The 26,847-nt window shown below is 36.2% G+C and overlaps 1 protein-coding gene across 8 annotated transcripts in view; it reads left to right on the forward strand.

The window, feature by feature from the left end:
- The window catches only part of CNKSR2 (connector enhancer of kinase suppressor of Ras 2), a 284,738-nt gene that overhangs the window by 200,168 nt on the left and 57,723 nt on the right, over positions 1-26,847 (forward strand). For all 8 annotated transcript variants that reach the window (XM_001086538.5, XM_002806163.4, XM_028842224.2 and 5 more), the window contains 2 exons: positions 24,799-24,847; positions 25,253-25,425. In XM_001086538.5, the coding sequence (XP_001086538.1) occupies positions 24,799-24,847; positions 25,253-25,425 (222 nt within the window). The remainder of the gene's footprint in view (positions 1-24,798; positions 24,848-25,252; positions 25,426-26,847) is intronic.

The raw sequence follows: 26,847 nt of genomic DNA on the forward strand, positions 1-26,847 counted from the left end.
CCCCCAAGTGCATGTTGGATATCTATAACCAATGTTCTAAAAGAGAGAACTCTAATCGGTGGGGTTTTTACTAGGCTCTTGAGTTCCCTTGAGGATCTCACCTTGCACTTATTTAGTGCTTTCACAGTTAGCAAGGGAGTTTCCACATTTAATATGTCTTTTGAACTTCACAACAACCCAATGTGCAAATAACAAAACCCAAACTCAGAAATGATTTACAAAAGCTGTGTTGCAAAAAAAATGTAAGTACTATAGTCAGGACTAGAACCCAAATCACCTACTCCAGGGGTCTTTCCGCACTCTATCCTATTGCTTCGTGCATGGTACACATGCCATATACAGAGGAATTTGTGCTTTAATGAATAAATGAGTGCATTTTGAAAAGCTTGACTTGAAAAAACATGTGTCCTCATATGTTGATGTTAATAATGTTTTCAGTGCCTGGATTGATTTCTATCCAAAATTGTATTTTACTTTATGTTACTATTTATTAAGTTAGGGGAAGCATACTGAGCTGCCGCTGTTATAAAACACAAATAGTTATTTAGCTTGATCTATTGCTGGGACAACAGAATATTACAGTTAACAATGCTTGGACCTTGGAGACAAAACAACATATACTTAAATAATAACTTTTTATATTTCACAGGAATTTCTGTTTTATTTTTACCTGTTTATATACGTTTATTTAAAAATGAAAGGCTTTTTTCTTATGGTAAATTTTCCTGAAAACACAATGTCAGTATCAATCTGTAATCTAATCGCTTTCATGATGAACCACTGATCTTCATTTTTGCCAGTTGCTCTTTTGGATAACATGGCCATGTTTAATGGAATAGGACTTAAGTGGAAGAGGACTATGAAGGTTGAGTATTGCATTTCATAGGCTTCTATCTCTGCTGTAATACTAGCTCTATGTAATCTAAAGATTTTGAGTTAAAAGTTAGAGAAAATTTAGTATGAATTTAATAGCAAGATAATATCATCATCAAACCCCCTTAAACAGCAAAGTAAAGGGGTGTGTGCATGCATGTATATAGTATGCCTTATAAGCACACCTAGAGTATAATCTTCACTGTTCTGTTGTGGAAAACAGCCCAGTGAAAATACACAAAGCAAGACAAATATTGTTTGGCTTCAGGGTTCAACTCATTATCTTATTATGAAGATTTAGAAGTGTATGGGATTATAAAATATGTGTTTTATTAATTCCACATATCTGATATTCTACTTTATATATATTTTTCTTAAATTTATTTAAAAGGAAAGTATTCACAGTGCTGTAGCTACCCTAGTCCATTGACCAGCTCTTTGCCACCACTTTCCTTTTCAACATGCTATTCCTGCTACGGAGAATGCTTTTATCTCTTTTTTCTCCCAAGAATTCCTGCCTATCTAAACCTGAAATCACAAGGAGATCTTCCCTGACCACTAGCCTCTGAAATAAATCAGTTCTCCTATTTTCTCTTATCATCCAGTAGTTTTTCTTCAAAACCTTTGTTGGGATTTTTAATGATATATTTATGTGAACATCTGCTTAGTGTCTTTCTCTCCTGTACATGGTAGGACAGGTATGCCCATGTTCATGATGATAAGCAGGGACAATTTCTCCATTTTGTTCAGTACTATATTTCAGCACCTAGTACAAATGTAGTACCTTATAAGCGCTCAATAAAAATGGTATGAGTAAGTGAATTAATGAGTGAGTGAGTAAATTTGACAGGAACTTCAGTGACTTTCTCAGTGTCTTCAACCTGCAAAAAAAGCCCCCTCCATCTCCTAAGCCAACCCCACAGGGGCCAACAGTGCAACAGGGTTAGCTGCCTCACATTCCCTACCCTACCTCCTTCACTCCAGCTGAAAACTTCAGTTCCAGCTAATTCTTGCTTGCTTCCTTTCCCTGCCATCTCATTACAAAGGTCCCAATATGCCCATCAGCCAAGCATGTTATGACATTTTTCAAAAGAGCATAACTTTATTTTACCTACTTACTGATTCTGTCTGAAAATGTGGAAGCTGTTAGCTGCCAAAACCCTCATCTAACCTGAGAGTACATGAAGAAAAGGCAGACAGAAGTTTGTGTGGTGTGTGTGTGTGTGTGTGTGTGTGTGTGTGTGTGTGTGTGTGTGAAATTCAGATTTGGTAAGAAAAGTCTTTAAAGAATAGCTGAATTATTCTAAATCTCATCTTTAAATCTTGTGTGACTTATTTTTCCCCAATATAATGTGCATATGACAACTTGCTCTCACGTTAAAGCTGCTAAACTAAATTAATATACAAAATAATTACTTAGGCCGAGCATGGTGGCCTAATCCCAGCACTTTGGGAGGCCAAGGCGGGTGGATTGCCTGAGCTCAGGAGTTTGAGACCAACCTGGACAACATGGCAAAACCCTGTCTCTACAAAAAATACAAAAATTAGCTGGATGTGGTAGCATGCACCTATAGTCCCAGTGACTTGGGGGACTAAGGCAAGAGAATCGCTGGAGCCTGGAAGGTCTAGGCTACAGTGAGCCATGTTTGCACCACTGCACTCCAGCCTGGGTTGCAGAGTGAGACACTGTCTCCAAAAATAGTAGTGATAATAATAATAGTCATTTATTTTAAGTCTACATGCCTGAGATGCCAGAACAAGTAAAATTGGATTATAGATTCAAGCAGTATGTAGGTATACTTTCATAAACTGAATATTGATGTAATTTTGGATGATTAAAAACAGACTTTTAGTATGTGTTCAAAAATCTGGATAATTCCTTTCATGACATTCAAACATTTGGGTGGCCTGTCTTTGTTTTTTTAGGATATAATGGCAAACATTCAATTGTTTTATGTCTGATAAGTACTTTCAGCCACTCTGGCCAATTTGTGAGGTTTTGTGGCTCTTTTTGATGGAGGGAAGAGGGGGTAGAACTGTTAAAAAAACATTTTTATTTTTTAAAATTTAGCAAGTAAATATTATGAAAATACTATTCTGATTACAAATACTATCTTATTTAAATCTCATAATGCTGTGAGGAAGCTCAGTTGCTGGTGTTATCCTCATTTTACAGACTAGAAAGCTGAGGCACATGGATTAATTAGGTAGTTATGTGGTAGAGCTAGGATTTGAACATTTGCAGTCTGGCTCTTAGCATACTATATTGCCCCTCAAAAAATAGCATAATTTAACAGAAACCTAACAATAGTTGTAGTAGTGGCAGCCATGTGTAAATCCCAGTCTAAGTGCAGTGGTATATACAAAAACTAATACAGGCATATCTCAGAGATAATGCATGTTCAGTTCCAGACAACCACAATAAAGTGAATATTACAATAAACCAAGTCACACAAGATTTTTTAGGTTCCCAGTGCATATAATAGTTATGTTTATGCTATACTGTAGTCTGCTAAGTGCACAAGAGCATTATGTCTAAAAAACAATGTACATAACTTAATTAGAAAATATTGCTAAAATATGCTAATGATTACGTGAGCCTTCGGCAAGTTATTATTATTGTGCATGTGTGGTTTTTTGTTTTTTGTTTTTTGTTTTTGCTGGTGGAGGGTTTTGCCTCAATGTTGATGTCTGCTGACTAATCAGGGTGGTGGTAGCTGAAAGTTGGGGTGGTTATGACAATTTCTTAAAACAAAATGACAAAGTTTGCTCTATCGATTTACTCTTCCTTTCACAAAAGATTTATTAGCAGCATGAGATGCTGTTTAACAGCATTATACCCACAGTAGAACTTCATTCAAAATTGGGGTCAGGCTGTACTTCCAATTCTAGTTCTCTTGTTATTTCCACAACATCTGCAGTGACTTCCTCCACTAAAGTTTTGAACCCCTCAAAGTCATCCAGGAGGGTTGGATCCAATTTCTTCTAAATTCTTGTTAATCTTGATATTTTGACCTCGTCCCGTGAATCACAAATGTTCTTAATGGAATCTAGAATAGTGAATTCTTTCGACAAGGTTTTCACTTGCCCAGATCCATCAGAGGAATCACTATCTATGGCAGCTATAGCCTCACAAAATGTATTTCTTAAATAATAAGACTTGAAATTTGAAATTACTCCATGATCCATGGGCAGCTGAATGGCTGGTATATTAGCAAACATGAAAACAACATTAACCTTGTACATCTCCAACAGAGCTCTTGGTTGACCAGGTACATTGTCAATGAGCAGTAATATTTTGAAAGGAATCTTTTTTTCTGAGCAGTAGGTTCCAATTATAGGCTTAAAATATTCAGAAAACCATGCTATAAATAGATGTGCTGTTTTCCAGGCTTTATTTATGAAGTACAGGCAGAGTTAATTTAGCATCATTCTCAAGGGCCCTAGGATTTTCAGAATGGTAAATGAGCATTGGCTTCAAGTTAAAGTCATCAGCTCCATTAGCCCCTAACAAGAGAGTCAGCCTGTTTTATGGTTTGAATCTAAGCATTGACTTCTCTCAAGCTATGAAAGTCCTAGATGGCATCTTCTTCCACTGTAAGGTGTTTCATCTGTACTGAAAATTCTGTTGTTTAGTGTAGCCATCTTCATCAATGATCTTAGCTAGATCTTCTGGATAACTTGCTGCAGCTTCTCCATCACCACTTTTAACTTCACCTTGCACTTTTTTGTTATGGAGATGGCTTCTTTTCTTAAACCTCATAAACCAGCCTCTGCTAGCTTCCAACTTTTCTTCTGTAGCTTCCTTACCTCTCTGATCCTTCATAGAATTGAAGAGAGTTAGGGCCTTGCTCTGGATTAGGCTTTGGTTTAAGGGAATGTTATGGCTGGTTTGATCTTCTATCCAGACCACTCAAACTTTCTCCGTATCAGCAATAAGGCTGTTTCATTTTCCTATCATTTTTGTATTAGAGGCCTTGCTTTCGGTGTATCTTGGCTTTTGACATGCCTTCCTCACTAAGCTTAATCATTTCTAGCATTGATTTAAAGTGAGAGATATGTGACTCTTCCTTTCACTTGAACACTTAGAGGCCATTGTAGGGTTAATTAATTGGCCTAATTTTAATGCTGTTGTTTCTCAGGGAATAGAGAAGCCTGAGGAGAGGAAAAAGGATGGGAGAACAGCCCATTGGTAGAACAGTAAAAACAGACACAACATTTTTTAAGTCTATTGTCTTACATGGCTTCTTTCTTTAATCCTCAGGAACCAACCTCTGCTAGCTTCCAACTTTGCTTCTGCAGCTTCCTTACCTCTCTTAGCCTTCATAGAATTGAAGAGAGTTAGGGCCTTGCCCTGGATTAGGCTGTGGTATAAGGGAATGTTGTAGCTGGTTTTGATCTTCTATCCAGACCACTTAAACTTTCTTCTGTTTTCTTCTGTGTCAGCCTGTCTTTCGAAGCTTTGAAGCAAGGCATTGACTTCTTCTCTCTAACTATGAAAGTCCTAGATAGCATCATCTTCCACTATAAGGCTGTTTCATCTATATTGAAAATGTGTTATTTAGTGTACTGTTGTTCATGGTATCCCAAAATAATTACAGTAGTAACATCAATGATCACTGATCACAGATCACCATAACAGATATAATAATAATGAAAAAGTTTTAAATATTGTGAGAATTACCAAAATATGATACAGAGACATGAAATGAGCACAGGCTATTGGAAAAATTGTACCAATAGACTCATTCAGCACAAGATTGCCAGAACCTTCCATTGGTAACAATTGCAATCTTCAAAGAATAAATTGAAACACAGTAAAAGGAGGTATCCCTATAATATTTCTACTGCTAATATTACTAATAGCTAACATTTACTGATTACTTACTAAGCTCCTATGCTAAGAACTTAAATACAGTATCTCTTGGAATCTTCAAAATGATCCTATGAGGTTGATATCATTATTTCTATTCTGCAGAACTGAAAGGAACTGGAACACAGAGCTTACCTTAAAGAGCTAGAAAATAGCAGAGTTTAGAAATGAGTCCAAGCAGCCTGACTCCAAAATTCACACCTTTCTGTGACTAAAGCCATTTCTGCTCATAAGGATTTTATCATCTATTAGGGAAGACAGAGCTATTATTATCACAATAATGGAAAATCTGTGATATTATTAACATATAAACATTCATAATTAAATTTACCTGAAGTTATAAAGGTTGGTTTGTCTAATGGCTGCCTGACTTAGCTGCATTCTTTCAGGATAAAAGTAATTAAAAAAAGAGATCAGTTATTTTAGTGGCAAAGAAGCCACCTCTAAGCCAACACTTATTTATAACAACCAATTCTCTCCGTTTTGACTTTATTCACCCAGAAGACAGCTGTAGTACAGAATGTCCCAATCAAGGTACATTTAGACATGGTGGAGTATAACAGTACACTAAATATTATCATATTCATTTGTATATTCTCTGATTCCTATGGATGACTTTATTATTTCTAAAATGTTTCATAATAGCATTTGCAAAGCCCTACATGGGAACAGTCTGCACTATGAAAAGTGTTTCCCAGTGGTCTGCTTCCCTACAGCAGTGATTCCCAAAATACAGGCCATCCTTGGCAAACGGCTCTGATGACTGAGGTCTGACCCAGAAGTGACAGTCCTTTCTTTGATTCTTATGGGCAAATAACACATCACAGACTTCCATTTTCACTTGTGACTAGATATTGCTTACTAGTAACCTACTAAATGAGTTTAAAAGGTTACAAATGGAATAATCATAAAATAATATATTCATAGAATTTATTGAATCTTCTAATTTAGTATTTTTTCAGTATACCTGTGTTTTAATTCATTCTTACACTGCTATAAGGACATACCCAAGACTGGGTAATTTATAAAGGAAAGAGGTTTAATTGACTCACAGTTCCACAGGGCTGGGGAGGCCTCAGGAAACTTACAATCATGGCAGAAGAGGAAGCAAACACATCCTTCTTCACATGGCAACAGCAAGGAAAAGTGCAGAGCAAAGTGGGAGAGGGGAAGCCCCTTATAAAGCCATCAGCTCTCGTGATAAATCACTATCATGAGAACAGCACGGAGGTAACCACTCCCATGATTCAATTACCTCCTACTGGGACCCTCCTATAATACATGGGGATTGTGGGAACTATAATTCAAGATGAGATTTGGGTGGGAACACAGCCAAACCATATCATTACACCCTCAGCCCCTCCTAAATTTCATGTCCTTACATTTCAAAACAGAATGATAACTTCCCAACAGTCCCCCAAAGTCTTGACTCATTCCAGCATTAACTCAAAAGTCCAAGTCCAAAGTCTTATCTGAGACAAGGCAAGTCCCTTCTGCCTAGGACCCTGTAGAATCAAAAGCAAGTTAGTTATTGCCTAGATAAAATGGGGGCACAGGCATTAGGTAAATACACCTATTCCAAATGGGAGAAATTGGCCAGAACGAAGGGGCTACAGGCCACATGCAAGTCTGAAATCCAGCAGAGCAGTCAAATCTTAAAGCTCCAAAATGATCTCCTTTGACTCCATGTCTCACATCCAGGTCACACTGATGCAAGAGGTGGGGTCCCACAGCATTGGGCAACTCTGCCCCTGTGGCTTTGCAGGGTACAGCCCCCCTCCTGACTGCTTTCATGGACTGGCATTGAGTGCTTGCAGCTTTTCCAGGAGCACAGTGCAAGCTGTTGGTAGATCTGCCATTCTGGGGTCTGGAGAATGGTGGCCCTCTTCTCATAGCTCTACTAGGCAGTGCCCCAGTGGAGACTGTGTGGGGGCTCTGAACCCACATTTCCCTTCTGCACTGTATTAGCAGAGGTTCTCAATGAGGGCTCCACCCCTGCAGCAAACTTCTGCCTAGACACCCAAGCATTTCCATACATCCTCTGAAATACAGGCAGAGGTTCCCAAACCTCAATTCTTGACTTCTGTGCACATGCAGGCTCAACACCACATGGAAGCTACCAAGGCTTGGGGCTTGCACCCTCTGAAGCCACAGCCCAAGCTATACCTTGGTCCCTTTTAGCCATGGCTAGAGTGGCTGAGATGCAGGGCACCAAGTCCCTAGGCTGCACACAGCAGAGGGATCCTGAGCCTGGCCCACAAAACCATTTTTTCCTCCTAAGCCTCCCAGCCTGTGACATGAGGGGCTGCCATGAAGGTCTCTGACATCGCCTGGAGACATTTTCCCCATTGTTTTGGTGATTAACATTCGGCTCCTTGTGACTCATGCAAATTTCTGCAGCAGGCTTGAATTTCTCCCCAGAAAATGGGTTTTTCTTTTCTATTGCACTGTCAGGCTGTAACTTTTCCAAACTTTTATCGTCTGCTTCCTCTTGAACACCTTGCTCTTAGAAATTTTTTTCCACCAGATATCCTAAATCATCTCTTTCAAGTTCAAAGCTCCACAGATCTCTAGGGCAAGGGAAAAATGCCACCAGTCTCTTTGCTAAAGCACAGCAAGAGTCACCTTTGCTCCAGATCCCCACAAGTTTCTCATCTTCATCTGAGACCACCTCAGCCTGGACTTCATTGTACATATCACTATCAGCATTTTGGTCAAAGCCATTCAACAAGTGTCTAGGAAGTTCCAAACTTTCCCATATTTTCTTATCTTCTTCCGAGTCTTCTAAACTGTTCCAACCTCTGCCTGTGACCCAGTTCCAAAGTCACTTCCACATTTTTGGGTATCATTATATCAGCACCCCACTCTACTGGTACCAATTTACTGTATTAGTTCGTTCTCACACTGCTAATAAAGACATACCCAAGACTCGGTAATTATAAAGGAAAGAGATTTAATTGACTCACAGTTCCACAGGGCTGGGGAGGCCCCAGGAAACTTACAATCATGGCAGAAGGAGAAGCAAATATGTCTTTCTTCACATGGTGACAGCCAAGAGTGAAGGGGAGGGGAAAGCCCCTTATAAAACCATCAAATCTTATGAGAACTCACTATCATGAGAACATCATGGAGATAACTGCCCCCATGCTTCAATTACTTCCCACTGGGTCCCTCCCATCACATGTGGGGTACAATTCAAGATGAGATTTGGGTGGGGACACAGCCAAACCATATCCGCCTGGTTCCCATGTAGCCCTGACAATGCAGTCATGTTCATATTGCACAGTTTTCTATGGTTTTCAGGAAGAATGCTATATTGATACATCATTGAGATTTTTTTAAAAGTAACCTATAGTTTTTAGCTGCTGTTTATTTTCATTATAAGTTATCATTAGACTTCATCACTATCAATTTTAGTTTGTTTTAGGTTGCTTGCTTTACCCTCTAGTATGTAGTGATTCATATTTACCTATAATTTTTCAAGAATGATACTGTAAATCATGCATATCCAACAGTACTTATACAGTAATAGTCTATTGGTATACCTAGTTACTTTTTCCATTGAAAAGTAGAGATAAAGAGATAGACCCAAGGGATCTGTTGGCCTGTCTCAGGGAACCACAGGCAAAAAATGTGGAAACCCACTGCCTAGATACAGATATATAGTTAAAAGAAGAAGAAAAAAAATATTGGCTTTACTTGGTTATAAATATGAAACAGTTTTGGTGAAAGCTAGTCCACAAAAAAATTAGTTCACTTGTACTTCTGACTTATTTATATAATTGGTTCTTTTTGCTTTCATATTTAGGAAGGTTTATTGTTTTTGTTTTTTTTTTTTAAATCAACTATCAGTACTCCTCCCATACCCCCATATTCTCATTCACCACAAACTGGTATACTTAGAACTGGCCAGACTAGAGGATTTAATAGTAGAATTACTCTTTGAAGGTTTAAAAATTCACAAATATAAACTTTCAGTCCCAGATAAGATGGAGTACAAACATTTTATTTTATTTTTCTTGCTACTCACAACCAAAAATTACCTGGAGAAAATACATTAACTCATCTACCAGAAGACTCTGAAAGGTGCAAAAAAAAAAAAAAAAAAAAAAAAAGAAGGCAGACAGGCTAGGGACCTCTAGACCCAAGGAAGTGCTGTGAATTCCCAGGCTTTTTTACTTGCCTCCTGTATACCTGGCCTGGGTGCTATAAAAGCCTGCAACCTGAAAACATCAGTAGGCACAGACAAAATACAGCCCCTCAAAAAGCCTTCTCTCTTCAGCCAATGGACTCTCTTTAGCCCAACATGACAGAAATACTTTAACAATACCTGCCTCTTCTCAAGGCAGAAACCATGAAAAAAGTCATGCTTCTCTTCCTCCACCACAACAGGCATAAAGAGGTTCAATTCACTAAAAAGACATGACAATCTTAAACATATATGCACCATATAACAGAGATTCAAACAGTAGAAGCAAAATCTCCCAGAACTGAAAGGACAGATTGAAAGATTTACAATTAAGGTTGGGGTCTTCAACATCCATCTCTCAGTAATTCATAGAGCCACTAAACAAAACACCAGCAAGGGTACAGAAGTACTGAATGACTATCCACCAGCAGTTTCTGACACCCAACAACAGCGGAATACACATTATTTTCAGACGTGCATGAGATACTCATCAGAATAGAAAAGATCTTGAGTCAAAAAACAAACCTTAACTTTAAAAGAACTTGAAATAATACAAAATATATTCCCTGATTATAATGAAATCAAACTAGACATCAATAACAAAAAGATAACAAGTAAATCTCCAGCTACTTGGAAATTAAAGAACATACTTCTAAATAATCCATAGATTAAAGGAAGTATAAAGGAAAATGAAACTGAGTGAAAATAAAAACATATGCTTAGAGGAAATTTATAGCACTAAATGCTTATTTGAGAAAAGAAGAAAGATGTCGATAATCTCAGCCCCTACCTCAAGAAATTAGAAAAAGAACAAAAAAAAAAAAGTAGAAGGAAGATTTAATAAAGATAACAGAATTCAGTGAAGTTGAAAACAGAGAAACAATAGGTAAAATCAAACCAAAAGCTATGGAGCTTTTTAATTTAAAAAATTGATGAACATCTAGCAAGACTGATAAAGGGAAAAAGGAGAGAAGACTCAAATGACCAATATCAAGAATAAAAGAGGCAATATCACTACAACCCTCATAGACATTAAAAGAATACTAAAGAAATACAACTCTGTGCGTGTAAGTTTATCAGTTCAGATGAAATGGACCAATTCCTCAAAACATACAAACTGCCAAAACTCGCCCAAAATGAAATATATCTGAATAGTTACATAACTATTAAAGAAATTTAATTAACTATTAAAATTTCCAAAATATCAATACAGAAATACTTTAAAACAAAAGAAGCAAAACCACAGTACTAATATTTTTGTATTGATTGAGTGTGGGAATAACCAATTTTGCTTTCATTGTTATGTTCTGTGCTGCTTTTAAAGTGTTGGAAGCCTATGAGAGATTTGATGTACAAGACTTGTAACTTAATGGAATTCCTAAGATACTGATTAAATTCATCAATTTTATTAATTTTGAAAATGTTGTTTAAATGTTTAGAAATTTTTATTTCCTCAATTTTTAAGTTTTAAAATTTGAACATTAAACAAACAAAAAGATTCACAAATATGCCCTCACTCTTGAGAAAGATTTTTGCTCCCTGTATAAAACAGATTACTGATAAACTGAAGCCAGCCCTTTCAGCTTCACATTTGAACAAATGTGGGTCTCAGTCTGCTAGTTCTGGATAGAAAATGACTGCCAGGAAGCAAAACACTAAATTTGGCTTAATTAGTGAGGCACCATGTAAAACATGATGCAGAAGAATTGAATTATAAAATTACTAAATTTAAGTCTTATTTTTAATTCCTTTTTTGCCTTTAGGGAAAAGATACATAAATTCCAATAACAGACTCTTGGCTTGGTTGGTAAGTTCAGTAATTAAAAACTATTTGGGGACATACCTGCCTTTTTAGTTGCTTTGATCAGAGAGCATAAAGAAGCCCCATTCCCTTTTATGTTGTAGATGTTTGTCTCCTAGCTTTATAGCCTCAGAAAACGTCCTCAAATTTTGTAGGCAATTGGCTTTTTTTTGCTCCCATAATCACCCTACTCATATTACCTTGCCACCATAACTCATTTAATCAAACATCTCGAATTTAATAAAACTACAAGTAGAATTATCTTACCCCTAGAATTCTTTAAAGCCTATTCTGATTGAAGGTCGTAACCTGTACCAAATTATCTTCTTCACTTAATTCCCACAACTTATTAATATTACCCCCTTGATGGTTTCAGCACTCTCAGCTTCCACAAAACTATGGATATAATGATTTTCTGTATATACTAAAATTATCCGAAGTTTCCTCTTAATAAATGACATTAAGGTACAATAATTTGTTACTGTTAGATTCTAGTTTTTTAAAGATAAATTTTCTAAGAACTATGTTAAATTGTTTGCAGCCATTATGGATTTTTCACTGGTTTTGACTCTGACAGCATTTGGCAATGGGCCAAAGTGCATAAGCTCAACCTAGAGTCTCAGTTCTAAATGATATTGCTAAATCTGTCTCTTAACATCTCTACAAATATCAGGGTAATTTAGGAACAGGATCCTAATAGACTTCAATCCAGAACAACCTGAAATGCTGAGAAATAGATCAGTGTTTCAAACCCATGTTCTTTATATGTGACTGATTTTAGGTAAATTAGTGTAAACTTTCCTGCCATAGTAAACAGGAGAATAAGTTGTCTTCCCATGGTTTCTTTTATTTTCATAAATCTGGAGTGGTCCTAAGACATAATGGTTCTTGTGTCTGATAGTCTCCAGATAAGAGTTCAGCATTAAGAAGAGAATTGCCTTTTTTAAAATTCAGATGCCCAAGGATATTATTGTAGTTATAAAATGTGAGCTGTATATTTAAGTCAGCTATTTATTTAAATCAGCTATAAGAACCTAGGCACATTTCTGAACCTCAGTTTCTCATAGGCAAAAAGGGAATAAGACTACTTACCTGGTTTTTTTTTTTTTCAGAATTAAATCATACATTGTATATAAAATTCTTTCCACTGTGCTGAGCACATAGTAACTATTCTTAACTTCATATAGAAAGAAAATTAGTTAATCTGCATGTAAGGGAATTTATCTCCTGATGAGCAAATCAGGAAGCCTTCTAGGACTAAAATACAAGCATTTCTTTTTGGGCATTAATGAGTATATCCGTTGAAGTTCAGTCAGGGAACTAGAATCTCTAAGTGGCATGGAATAAAGGGCTAGATCTTATTCAGTTAAGGAGCTGGCAAAGATGCCTCAGCAGAGCCAGTGGTTGGGAAGAAAATCTGCACATGAAGTGAGGGAGAACAAGACAAACTAGAACCCATGAGCACAAACCAGAGCATTTCCTCCACCTTCAACAAGAAGCTGGTACCCTTCTCCATGGAGATTCACAGGTTCATGGTCCAATACTCAGGTGCTTAAGGAGGAGATCCGATTGGAGCTGAAGGAATTGTAGACCTGGCTATTGCACTCACACCAGTAAGGCAAGCCAACAGAAAAGTAAAACAATGTGTATCAGCTGCAGCAGTGACTGACACCTTGCCCTGACCTTCGGAGCGTAAGGGCTGCTGCTTTGCTTGTATTCTCCAAAACTGACACAAATTTACGTAGTGGCCAACCCTAAACTAGAACCATATAGACAAAAGAATTCTAAAACACATGGTTCCTTCCAGCTTAGCTAAATTGATGCAATAGGAAACTACCAAACTGAGGTTTCCTTCTCTGTGGCCATTATCAGTGTTTACTGTGTAAAACCTGCTTTGAAAATTTCTCTACTGATTGTATGTATGAGGTTCAGTGGTAAAATTAAAATAATAAATTATCATAAATCTAGAGTGGATTCAAGAGTGTAGCCTACCTCTATGAGAGTATCATCTCCACAGCCTACTTGTTTAATTTACCAAAGCATATATTGAGAAATACATCTTAGCCAAATGTTGAATCTTCTTCACTTAGTCGCATTTTAAAATAATGTCCTCAATTTTTATCATATGGTTATTACAAGAAACAGCCATATGAAATACACTTCTTCATTTGCTATAGAATGTTTTTTGATATTGTATTTTCTATTTCTTTGTACCTTCCATCATATATATTTTTATAATTGGGTAAAAGCTTTGGCTCTGTGTGGTGACAGTATATGTAAAGATCTGATTCAGTGTCTGGCACTATGATAGTGCACAAATAGTATACTTTTCCTCCAACAACAATACTACCAAAATGTCCTCACCAGTGGGCTGAGAACAAGCAAAATGTAATCTAGGTGCATTTGAGGTAACCAGTTCTGAGGAAGTGGCAGCAAACATCAAGCCCTCCAGAAATTTATTTTTTTTATATCTGAGATTGCATAAGTTGCTTTCTTTCTCCTACTCGGTTTTCTCATTTACAAGACAAGTGTAGCACTGCAGAGAGGACTATGAAAAAATGCCATCTAAATTGACAGCATAATGATGATTTGATTCCTGCTACAAGTGCAGAAGTTAAAATATCTCCCCATCAAGTTCTTTTTCCCTTTCTGTTAGATAAAACCAATTTTCCTTTTTTTAGTCTTAAAATCATGTTTTACTATGTAGTTCAGTATTAAAAGGAACAGTCTGAATTATATATCTCAATTATTTTATTATAAAATAAATTGCATATAGTGACTTTTGAAAACTTTTTAAACTTCTATTTTTATACAGTAGTCTTTGAAAAATATTTGTTATGAAAAAAGTCTGTAAATCAAGAAAACTATTAAAACTACAAGATGTGGAAACATTTGAAGTAGTTGTGTTGGAGAGCTTGTCTATTATATAAGCACAAAAATCTCAGAATAAGACTTTGACAAATGTAGTATTAATATGATAAAGATATTTAGATAAAAGCTAGCATTCTTGGAACAAATTATACTGACACAGACTTTCATAATGAGAAAATATGTATGTTGTATCAGAGAAATCAACCTAAAAATAAAGTTAAAGTAATCAGAAAAAACTGTTTGATTTCAGATTCTTTTACAAACAAAACCATTAAGTCCACACCAGAAAAGTTTTTCAGTAAATATGATTCAGTCACATCATTGCTGACAGAATCATCAATCATACCGTAACTGTGACTTCATTTGAGATTCTTGGGTTTCATGCATCTCTATTAGAGGTGATTCTTTCTATATTATTTATTTGTCTATTTATTTTACATATAATTTATTTCCTTGTCATTCATTAGCCTGCAGGTAGCAAATCTGGTCCTCTCCATTTTTTCTGGTTATAAACATTTCTTTGTCACAAAAGACAGGCAAGCCTACTCTTATTTCTCTGACACCTAGATTTCAACAGTTTCTGTCAAACAGAAGTGTCAGCAGTAGGAGCTGCCCTAGTTCTGCTTTTCACCTGTTAGAACTTTCTGCCTCTGTCTCAAGTGCAAATCTATGTTAATTGTACACATCAATCAGGCACCCCAAAATAACTGTATCTAATATGGCTGGTGATAAGTTATTTCCATACATGGTGGAATTCAAACATAAACTAAGTGATTTTCAATGAATAATCTAGCATTCAATGTTAAGACTAACACTGATTACAGGTATACATATAATATTTCCTAAAACATCAATAATTAGGTCTCCATTGGTGATCATTAACTGGTTTTCCATTCATTTTTAAATTATGATCATGGAAAGTTATTGTTCTATGAGGCATACTAACAACATGTGGTCCAAATCCCTGATTTTGCAGTTGAGGAAATAGAGGTCAAGAGTAGTTCAGTAGCTTGATCAAAGTCGTAGAGCTGGAATATAGACTGAAATATGAACTAGAAGTCAGGTCTCCTGATTCCTACCATGGTGTTGCTGCATTGGTAATGTGTGTTCCTTTCTTGCTGAAAAATAAGCATTCTAAGTGTATCACTCCAACTGATTTATTGAAAATAGACTGAAGGGGCCAACGGTAAGTGTGAAAACAGGGAGACAAGATAGGATCTGGTCAATTCAAGTGAGAGATGAGAGTGACTTAACCTTGGGTGTTAAAGTGGAAGTGGTGAAAAGGGGTTGGACTCTGGATATGTTTTGAAGGTAACTGGACAGGATGTGCTGACAGGTTGCATATGAGAAGCCATGACTCATAGCCCGTACCTCAGTGTCCCACACATAGGTGGTGAGTAACTATTCAATTCATGCCTTCAACAGATAATTGTATGTCACATCCTGTGCTAGGAGCTGAGTATAGAGTGGTGACCTAAACAAATGGTTTTTGCCTTCATAGAACTAATGTAGTAGGTAAAAACCATTCCTTCAGAAAGTGAGCCAAGTAATCTCAAAGCATTGCATAGTATTGAGGAGTGTATTGGGTGGAAAATGGCATAACACAATGAATCAGCTCAAGAAAGTAAAGAATTAGTCAAAAGGCAGGCTGGATCCATGATTTTCTCATCAGTATTGGCACAGGGTTTTCTAATTGAACTGAGTTCTGTTAATAGGCTTGTATTGAAATGTGATTGCAGTCCCATCTCCGTCTACTTAGGCTGGGCCTTATAATATTATTGTACCTTAATTTCTGTCTCACTTGCAAAATTAAGATGTTAACATGAGCCTTCCTTTCATGCGCATATTATTATAAGTTGTTGCCGAGAAACTTGTGTACCCACAGAGCAATATAACTTGCTAATTAAAATAAAATTGACAAAGCATGAAAATTAGAGATTGATGAGATGTTATTGGTTTGAATTATCTCCGTTGATATAAAAGTGTTTTTCTCACTGGTATCTTTCTGTTTTGGAGAATCCTTTCTTTTCACATAGCAATGTACTTGCATCACCTGTCATGAGAGGTTTTCATAAATGGATGTCTTAGTGCCAGAAGCACTTTTTCTCTCTAACTGTTACTATGAGTAAATAATACTTACTTGGGAGGCAGTAATGCATGTAGTAGGAGTATAGGTTTTGGGGTTGACAGACCTGGCTTTTAATTTTGACTCTACCCCTACCTGTGTGATCCTGAGCATCTTATTTATGCATTCTGGGTCTCAGTTTCCTCTCCTTAAAATGGGGTTAATGATAACCACTTTACAGATGTATTATAAGGATTTAAATGGATCAATTATATCACTTATAAGCACTTATAAATGCTTAATATTGTGCCTGACACATCATAATCCCTCAGTAAATGATGATAATTTTGAGCTAAGGATGGCAGTTCTTATTTCCAAGGGTGTTGATTCGTGTTAGCCTTCCTGAATATTTTCCAAGTAATCACTTCCATTCTTCCTACCTTACCACTGTATAGGAACAGGAAGACTCACCTTATGGGATCCTGCATAAGAGTCAATCACATCTTTCCTTTAGAATCTGATACATATGACATTCTTTTTGATGGAACATTGACTCTGCCCAGCCTAAGTAGTTTGACTGACCTTCTCTAGATTCTTCCCAATTAGTGTTTTTTTGTTCTTATTTGACTGCTAATTTACTGGTTTATATTTATAAAGCATGCTTATTTTTGAGTAAGTGTGGAGCCATTTTCAGTTATACATGTACCCCGATCCTAAAATAAAAGTTAAAAAAAAAAAATCAGGTCGACCTGACTGACAGAATCCAGAGCTACCTCATCCCACTCTAATGAAAGACCTACGGTGTGTGCAGTGCCACATCCTTCACCCTGATTGACTCCAAGTTTTTCTTTCATGCACCAGAATGAGGAAGGCCGCCAACAACAGCAGACTTAAGTTCTATGCTGTTATTTCTTATAAGTGGAAATTTTTTGACTTAATATTTAGTTCTATTGTCATCTTACCCCACTTCCATATATTTACTTTTTTCTTCCTACATACAATAATTAGAAAGTTAAGAGAAAACATTTTTTGTAAAATATTTAAAATATCGAAGAGTTTTACTTGTTTATTAAAAAAAATATGTGGAAGCAGCTATCATCTATCCCAAGTGTTTCAAATTGTTAAGCACCTTCTTTTCTTATGTATAAGAAAGAAGCTATTGGTTTGACTAGTCACTGAAGAAATCTTGGAACTTTGCAGAAAATTACAGTAAGAGGAAATTGCTATTATTGCAACAAGAGAATACTTTGATTGCAAATTTTTCCATAAGTGTGTCAATTTGCAACTTGAGAAGAATTTAATAGTAGCTGAGCTTTCAAAATGTAACACAGAAACTGATTTTTTTCACAATTAAAATAAGTCCTTCTGATAATTTGAGAATAAGAATGACCCAAATTACCCTCCCCCAACACTTCTCCATCCAAAAGAGTGGGGAATGAAGTTTGAACAGAACATCTGTGGACAGAATGAAAGACAAATGGTCTTTTCAGGCAAATGTCTGAAAAAGGGATCTTTCATAGCCAAACAGAATACTGTTGCGTGCATCGCCATGGTTAAGAAGATCAAAAATACTTTCATAATGGCCTTTTATTTTAGCACATTCTATTTTTATGGAAAGAATTATGATTTCAACACATTCATTCATAATTCATATAATTATTAGCATAAATATCTTTTGACACAGATTTAATGTACTTTTGCCAGGCATATTGTGAATTTAAATTTAAACTGTTAAGTGCACTAAGACAATCTCAGTGCAAGTAGTACTAAACGAGATTAGATAAAAGGAAATTTTTCTTATCTACCAAAAGGAATGGCCTATTAAAGAACAGAATTTTCAATAATGTATTATACATGGATTCATAGACTTCTTCAAGTTACAACAATCAGCTAATTAAGATTACAACCTGTATTCTTTGCTGATGGTTTGTTCAACATCCATTCACATAACCAGTATTTATTGAGTGCCTACTGTGCTAAGTCTTATTCTAGGCAGAGGACAAAGCAATACATAAAACAGGCAGAATTGCCCTTTTTTAATGGAGTTTATATTTGGAGGAAGTCCAGGTGTTAAACAAGAAGTGTAAATACTTAAGATAATGCTAAATGCTCAGAGGGGAAACAAAGTTGGGAAAAAGAACAGAAAGTATTGAGGGCAACTGGGATAACAATTTGGGATAGGGAAGCTTGGGAAGAATTTACTACAAAGAAAGCCTTTGTGTAATGACCTGAAGGAGTTAAGGGAGTGAGCCACGACAATATCTGGGCAAAAAACATTTCAGACAGAAGAAACTGCAAGGGTGAAAGTCTTTAGATGGGACTATACTTGGCATAATCTAGGAACAGCAAAGGTAGCTGGAACAAAATTAGCGAGGGGAGAGCAGTAGGCAAAGATAACAGGGGACCTGATCATGTAGGGCCTTCAAATCTTTGAAAGGATATAGGGATTTATTCAGAGTGACATGAGAAACCATTGAAGAGTTTTGCATATAGGAATGGCATGATTTAAATCATATTTTAACCAGATCACTCTGGCTCTTGTGCTAAAAATTAGAGGCGGCCGGGCTCAGTGGCTCACACCTGTAATCCCAGCACTATGGGAGGCTGAGGCAAGCAGATTACTTGAGCCCAGGAGTTTCAGACCAGCCTGGGCAACATGGCGAAACCCCATCTCTACTAAAAATACAAAAAATTAGCTGGGCATGGTGGTGTGCACCTGTAGTCCCAGCTACTCAGAAGGCCAAGGTGGGAGGATCACTTGAGCCTGGAAGGCAGAGGTTGCAGTGAGCCAAGATCACGCCGCTGCACTCCAGCCTGGGTGACACAAGACCTTGTCTCAAGATAAATATATATATATATAAAATATATATACACATATATATGTGTGTGTGTGTATATATATTAGAGGGGGTAAGAACAGAAGCAGGGAGAACTGTGAGGGGGTATTTCAGTTATCCAGGTGAGAGATTGTGGTGGCTTAGACCAGGGTGGTAATAATAGAGCTAGTGAGAAAAAGTCGTATTATAAATACATTCATTGTGAAAACAAAGCTGGTAAAACTTGCTGATGGATTGGCTATGGGGTATAAGAGAAGGAAAAGAGTTAAAGTTGACTCCAAGGTTTTGTACCTGAGCCACTAGGGAGGAAAAAAATGTAATTACTATTTAATAAGATATAGAAGAGTAGGAGAGAAGCAGATTTGGCTGACAAGTGATAGACATCATGAGCTCAGTTTTGTACATATTAAATCCGCTCAGTAGGCAGGCTTTAGCTCAGTCAAGAAGTCCTGGCTAGTAATATGAATTCTTAAGTTGCTAAAGATCAGAATTTATAGAGCATTCTTAGAAAGTTCAAAGAACTTTCACCCAGATGCTCACTATAATAAACAGAAAGTGCTAGTGAAGGCATTAGAAAGATTTTAATAAATGATGGTTTAGGAAATAATGAAAATAGGATTTTTTTAGAGAATTGGACTTCAAAAATGCTAACAAGAGAAATCCATTTTTGGTGATCAATAAGCATTACAAGCTTGTGCTTTAAAGTCACATACATACACACCCTCACACCCTACCCTAAACGCATAGCAATAAAGTGAAATAAAAGATATGGTCATGGTCAACAATGAAATCTAATCTCCAGGTACCAGAAGTAACAAAAATGCTCAGTGATAATTGGGACCTAAAGCCACATATCTTAGGCACCGAGTCCAGAAAAAGGTAGAGATGCCTGAGAGTCTTCTCTAATGAGTATCAGAGAACCAATGGACCTCAGCTATGTCAGGAATCTAAAAATTGACTCACGAGGTGTAACCAACTGGGAAGGCAAACAGAGCTTCCTCATTCATGAGTAAGGAGGTTAAATAAAGATATAGTTAATACAGCTACTTGTATAAAACTGAATTCCTAGGTGTCTACAAGTAACAAAAACAGATACTCAGAACCATAGGCCATGCCTCTCCCACTTGATTTCATGGATGGAACTGCAACCCATTGCCACCACTGAAACGACTGGTTAGTGTCCCAAGGAATAGAGGCAGAGACAGCAAAACGCTTAGACAAGAGGGATGAGTGCAAAAAGAAACAGCCCCCGAGGAGGAACCTTCCACCCAAGCTAAAATTCCAGAGCATCTAGAGAAAATTAATACTTTTTTTAAAAAGGCAATGAACTAAACAATGAGGTGATTTTCTTCGCTAAATGCAAATTACAGGAAAGTCACAAAAGCCCTTAAAATAAATTTTTAAGTAAAAACAGGAAGGTTAAAACAGTGCATATTCAAAAGAGCCACTACCAACTAGATATCCTGGAAATGTAAAATATATGAAATAAACACTCTATAGATAAGATAAACTTTAGATTAGGTACAATCAGAGAAAGAATTAGGAAATTGGAAGACAGTAAAATGAATTCCCCTAAAAGGCATCACAGAAATATGAAAGGATACAAAATAAGAAGGACACACGGAAGATAAATTGAGAGGTACCAACATATGTCTAGAGTTTTAAAAAGGGACTAGTAAAGAAGAACATTTGAAGAGATTTTCAGAATTAAATAACACTTTCAATACAACACAAAAAAATGCCAAATAGAGTTGAATTAGATAAATTGTAACCAGACACATAATAGTGAAACTGCAGAATATTAGGGATAAAGAGAAAAATATTTTAAAAGCTACAGAGAAACTAAAGACAAATTAAAACAAGCAAATAACGGTGTAACTACAGATGGCTTAAGAGAAAAAAAAATAGATGCCAAAAGAAAATAAAGTAATATATTCAAATTGCTGAGGGAAATTATTTTCAACTCAGAATTCTATACCCAGCCAAGCTATTATTCAAGAGGAAGGATTTTCAAACATTAAAACTAGGAGAGTTTGCCACTCACAGACTGCTGTGAAAGAACTTCTAAAGAATATACTTACTTGAGCATAAACTTGGAAGAAGGGTAATCTGAAGCTAATATGAAATATACATGAATGAGATATATTATGAATTGTTACCTCATGAGAAATACACTTATGAATGCAAAGATTCTAGGCCTCTTTCATTTTTCAGTTAGTTGTTGTAGCACCTTATATGATCAGCTGTGTTATGAATTATGGTCATATGCCTGTTTTTAATGTCTTGCTCTTACTAAATTTGCATAATCTTAAAACTGGAAAAAAATGTGCCAATTAAATTTCTGTCACTGACAATGAATAATTCCATCAGTTCTACTAGAAAAGGCAATACAGGATGATAAATTTGCACCTCAGGGGTGCTTAATAACACTGTGGCTGATGACATAAGGAAAACCCTTTCTGGAGATTATTTACGTCCATTATTTATGAATAATGAACAGTTTCTAATATAAGTATGTAAGGGATCTTTTTGAATGTGAGGCTGTTTTGGATGTCCCCAAGACCGCCTACATGTTCAGTGATTTGCTAGAAGAACTCATAGGACTCAACATATAGTTGAACTTACAGCTAGGATTTATTACAGTGAAACAGCAGGAACATACAGACAGATCAGTAAGGAAAAAAGACACCTGTGGAATCTAGAGAAATCTGTGTGTAGGCTTCCTGTGCTCTCTCCCTCCCATGATAGGTCACACAGAGCATACTTTCCTCCCAGCAGCTAAAATGTAATCACATGTGTGCAGTGTTTCTGTCCAGGGAAGCCGGTTAGAGACTCAGTACCCAAAGATACTGAATTGGGCATGTAGACATCCTCTGCCTAGCAACTACCAAAATTCCAGACTCCCAGAAGGCAAGTAGGTATTTAGTGCCCCATGTGGGCAAAAAAATCTTATCATTTAGGGGAGCTTCTTATCAGTATGGGGAACTGTTTACCAGCCAAGTTCCTAGATGCCAACCAAGGGCAAATACTGCAAGTAGGTCTTTCTAAGATGGCAACCTCAGGCCTGCTATATTAACTCTTTTCTGCACAGAGACCTACCTGTATAGTTTTAATAGATTTTCCCATTACTTCCAAAAGCATATAATACAATTAACTTTTTCATTTTAGAAAATGTCAAGCCGATTGGAAAAATAATAAAATCTCTCTTAAGAGAACTTTATTTTAATATTTATAATATCTATAAAAGACATCTAAGGCTTTGCTTCTTTGAATGATGGATAAATCTGTATTTAGTGTCTAGGAGTTTTCAGGTTTTCAGTGCACTGATTATACTCTGCAGTCATGATCTTTATGGAAATATATTTATAGGAAAAGAAAAGATAATCTTGTTAAAAAGAAAACCTGGAGAGTATAAAATATGTTTCATGTAGATTTTTAGAGTAGACATTCAGGTTCTAAGGAATAGCATGCAAAAAGCATAGAAGGTACATTATATAACCCAATTCTTTCAAGCTATCTGTTATCTATGTAGCTTTCTAAAAACAAACCACCTCCATCTTTGTCATTTTCCAAAATAATGAGCTGTGAAACTATAATGATTACTTGCGGAAATACAAAAGGGAAAAAAAAACAATCGGTAATTTTATCATGTAACTATTTAGGGAAAGTAACTATCTGTAAATTAGCTATACTTAAGCACACTAGCCTGAGTTATTATTTGAGTTATTATTTTGAAGCAAAGTGCATTCAAGAAAATCAACATAGCATAATGGGTTTTATCTTTTATGCTTTCTCTCAAAATTTGTAACTTTCTATAACCATGGGTGCTACAAAGTTTGATATATGTGTACACACACATACACACACACATATACCACATACATACATATTTATATTGCTTTAACACTTGGGTGATTATTTCTGGAAAACTTTGTATGTCAGCAAATTATCTGACCCTTATCTTTAGGACTGATACTCGTTGGTAATACTATGTTCATTAGACTTATATAAATCATATATAGAACAAAAATTATTATATAAGTAGAATGTTGTTTAATGAGCAATGATACTAAATAATAAAGTATCACAAAACATGAATTTATTGTGAAAAAAGATCAGCAAATTTTATATAAACAAAATCCAGTTGCCCCTTATAGATATATCTGTGTAAAGAAAAAGAAGAATCTATAACCTGATTTTCATTTTGAAGGAATATCTGTGATTTAAAAGCTCACATGCTATCTCTGTTCCCTTTTAGCTAGCTAATCATATGAATGTAATTAATCTTATTATACCGGTGAACAATATGGCTTAGTAGACTAACTGGAGCCAGTGATGTGTAGTCATTAACTGAAAGTTAGACCAATCAATATAGTTGTGGGTTTTTCTCTAGACATATCAAGCTGTTCAGGTACTTAGCATGGAGTGAAGAGACAGGTAGGTTTAACTGGGATGGATGTTTAGCTCAGCAAGTATGATGCAGAGAGCATGGTCAAGGGAACGATTATAATGGTATCCCATGGAAACAAAGAGGAAAGAAATACAGGCACAGGAGGGTGGTAAGGTCATTGAACTGGATGCCTCAATGAAGTGTTTTTTTAAGTGATGACATGAGGGTATTAGACTATGTAAACCATATGTATTACATGCAGTGGCTGGAGTGTGCTTGAGATATCACACATATGATCATGGGGGTGGGTAGCTCAGGAGTGGGGAAGTAAAGGTTATTAGAACTGAGGAACCAGGGTGCTGACATCATCTACATGAAGATTAGTCACCAATAATAGTGACAGAAGTAGGCATTAGAAGAAAATATTGTTCCAAGTGCTGAAATATTTAGGGACTAAGGAAGTAGGAGATCAGTAGGTGGTGGTGGCTTATGTAATAGAATGAACTTCATGTGAACAAGGGATAATCATGTTTTCCTGCTTGCTTTGTTAGATTTTGTGAGGCTCAAATGAGATACTGTCTGACAAAGCACAGTATATCCCTGAAAAGGTACAAAGTATTGTGTGTTATAAAAGCCTTTAGTTTTACCAAATGCTTTGTGCCCTGATTTCTCTGCCTACAAAATACGGGTAAATATAATATCCTTTCCTGCTTCACAGGAGATTAGGCAGTTAAGTGACATGATGTATACAAATTTGTTTTGAGGCTTTGCAGGGAAAAAGTACTTCCTCTAACAGAGTTTAGAGTCATCATTTGGCTCTTGAGAGTTCTGTGTAGCATGCTGGTCCTCTGGATCACACCCTGAGTATCAGCTAACATTCTTTTTATCTTTGATTTCAGACATTTCAGCAGTCCTCACTGCAGCACAAATCAAAGAAGAAAAACAAAGGTAAGAAAAGGAAATGAAACCTTTACCTGCTTATTTTGCTCTTTGATAATCCCCAGCACACTTCATCCATGCCCTCTTTCTTGCCTGAGCCCAGTGTGGTTTAGAAGAGCACAACCCCCTAGTGTGAAAGCTGCCAGCTGCTTCTTCAATTCAATTATAATACAAGGTACCTTTTACAACAAATGATCTCAATAAGTTTTGAGACTGGTGTTACATATTTCTGATTAAGATGTGTGTCACTTATGTGAGGGAAAACTATTAAAGATTTTTATATTTTTCTAGTCTAATACAATATAAAAAGAATTTTTAAGATTGTGAAGTACTCATACGTCTTTTTGGTATCTATAGATTAATCCTCTACTTTCATATCTTTTACAAAATTGAAAGAGCATTTCCACCCTTTAGGTCCTATAGCAGGCAAGAGCAAAAGACGAATTTCTTGCAAAGATCTTGGCCGTGGTGACTGTGAAGGCTGGCTTTGGAAAAAGAAAGATGCAAAGAGTTATTTTTCACAGAAATGGAAGAAATATTGGTTTGTCCTAAAGGATGCATCCCTTTATTGGTACATTAATGAGGAGGTAAGATAAAGCACATTTTGTTTTCTCGTCCATTCTCTATCTTTAATCAAAAGAACCATTTTGAGGCTTATATTTTAAAATCATATAATCACCTTAAGGCCAATTCAGTAGACTTCTGCTAGGTATTTTTCAATCCACCCTCTTAAAATGATTGCATGTTGGGGTTCTGGAAAGATAGATGTCTCAATTATGCTAATATAGCAACATATCTGAAACACAGATAAAGTGTAGTAAAATTCTGTAAAGCTAAATAAAAATGCTAAGCTAATCCAAGCAGTAGCTTAACTAGAAGGATTACATGTGGAAATCTGACATTAATTTTTAAATGTCTTGCTTTTGTTCAAAATTTTACACTTTTTTCTGTTTTTTTCTTTTTTTTAGAAGTGGGGAAGGGGAAGCCCTTTACTAATTTAAGCAAACTAATATCACCTGAATTTATTTCCATTTTCTTTAAAAATGATCTAGTAGACTAGTTTTGAAAATCTGCAAGTATTCATTTCATTTGGCCCAATGAGGGGTATATATATAATACATTTAAATTATTCTTATGATTTTATGGGGGTTTTTAGTACAACAGATTTATATCCAGAGTAGTCATATCAAAACCTATTACATATCTTGACAGATATGCCAAAAGCATTTGTTGATATTCCCTTTATTCTGCGCTTGCTTTTATTCCTTTGCTATAGCCATCTATTAGTTCACTTTATTAGTTTTTTAAAACAATGATTTCTGCTATTACCTTATTTTATAAAAAAAAGTACATGGTTTAATGTAGTTTGCTGGGTGAATAGTCCAATACTATTATGTTAAGACATTCATCAATTTGCATTTGAATATTGTTGAAATATAATTTAACAACATTATTATGCCTATGATTATAACACATAATATCTAGATAATTTTATGTTCCTTAGACAGGTTATAATATAATGTTATGTTGTGTTTAAGAGTAGACTCAGAAATCACACCACTTGAGTTACTGTGCCATAGTTTCTTCATCTGCAAAATGGGAGTAATAATAATGCTTATCACTGGACTACCATATGGATGAAATGAATCAATGCCTGGCACATACTAAGTGTTCAATAAACATATGGTAGGCCGGGCCCAGTGGCTCACACCTATAATGACAGCACTTTGGGAGGTTAAGGCAGGATGATCACTTGAGCTCAGGAGCTTGAAACCAGCCTGGGTAACATAGTGGGACCCTGTCTCTACAAAAAATTAAAAAATTAGCCAAGCGTGGTGGTGCACGTCGGTAGTCCCAGCTACTCGAGAGGCTGAGGCAGGAGGATTGCTTGAGCCAGGGAGGTTGAGGCTGCAGTGAGCCATGATTGCACCACTGCACTCAGAGCAAGACCCTATCTCAAAAAAATGTGTGCTATTAGTAACATTTTTCAAAAGAACCTCTCATTTTAT

The sequence above is a fragment of the Macaca mulatta genome, chromosome X, assembly GCF_049350105.2.
Source record: "Macaca mulatta isolate MMU2019108-1 chromosome X, T2T-MMU8v2.0, whole genome shotgun sequence".
NCBI lineage: Eukaryota > Metazoa > Chordata > Mammalia > Primates > Cercopithecidae > Macaca > Macaca mulatta.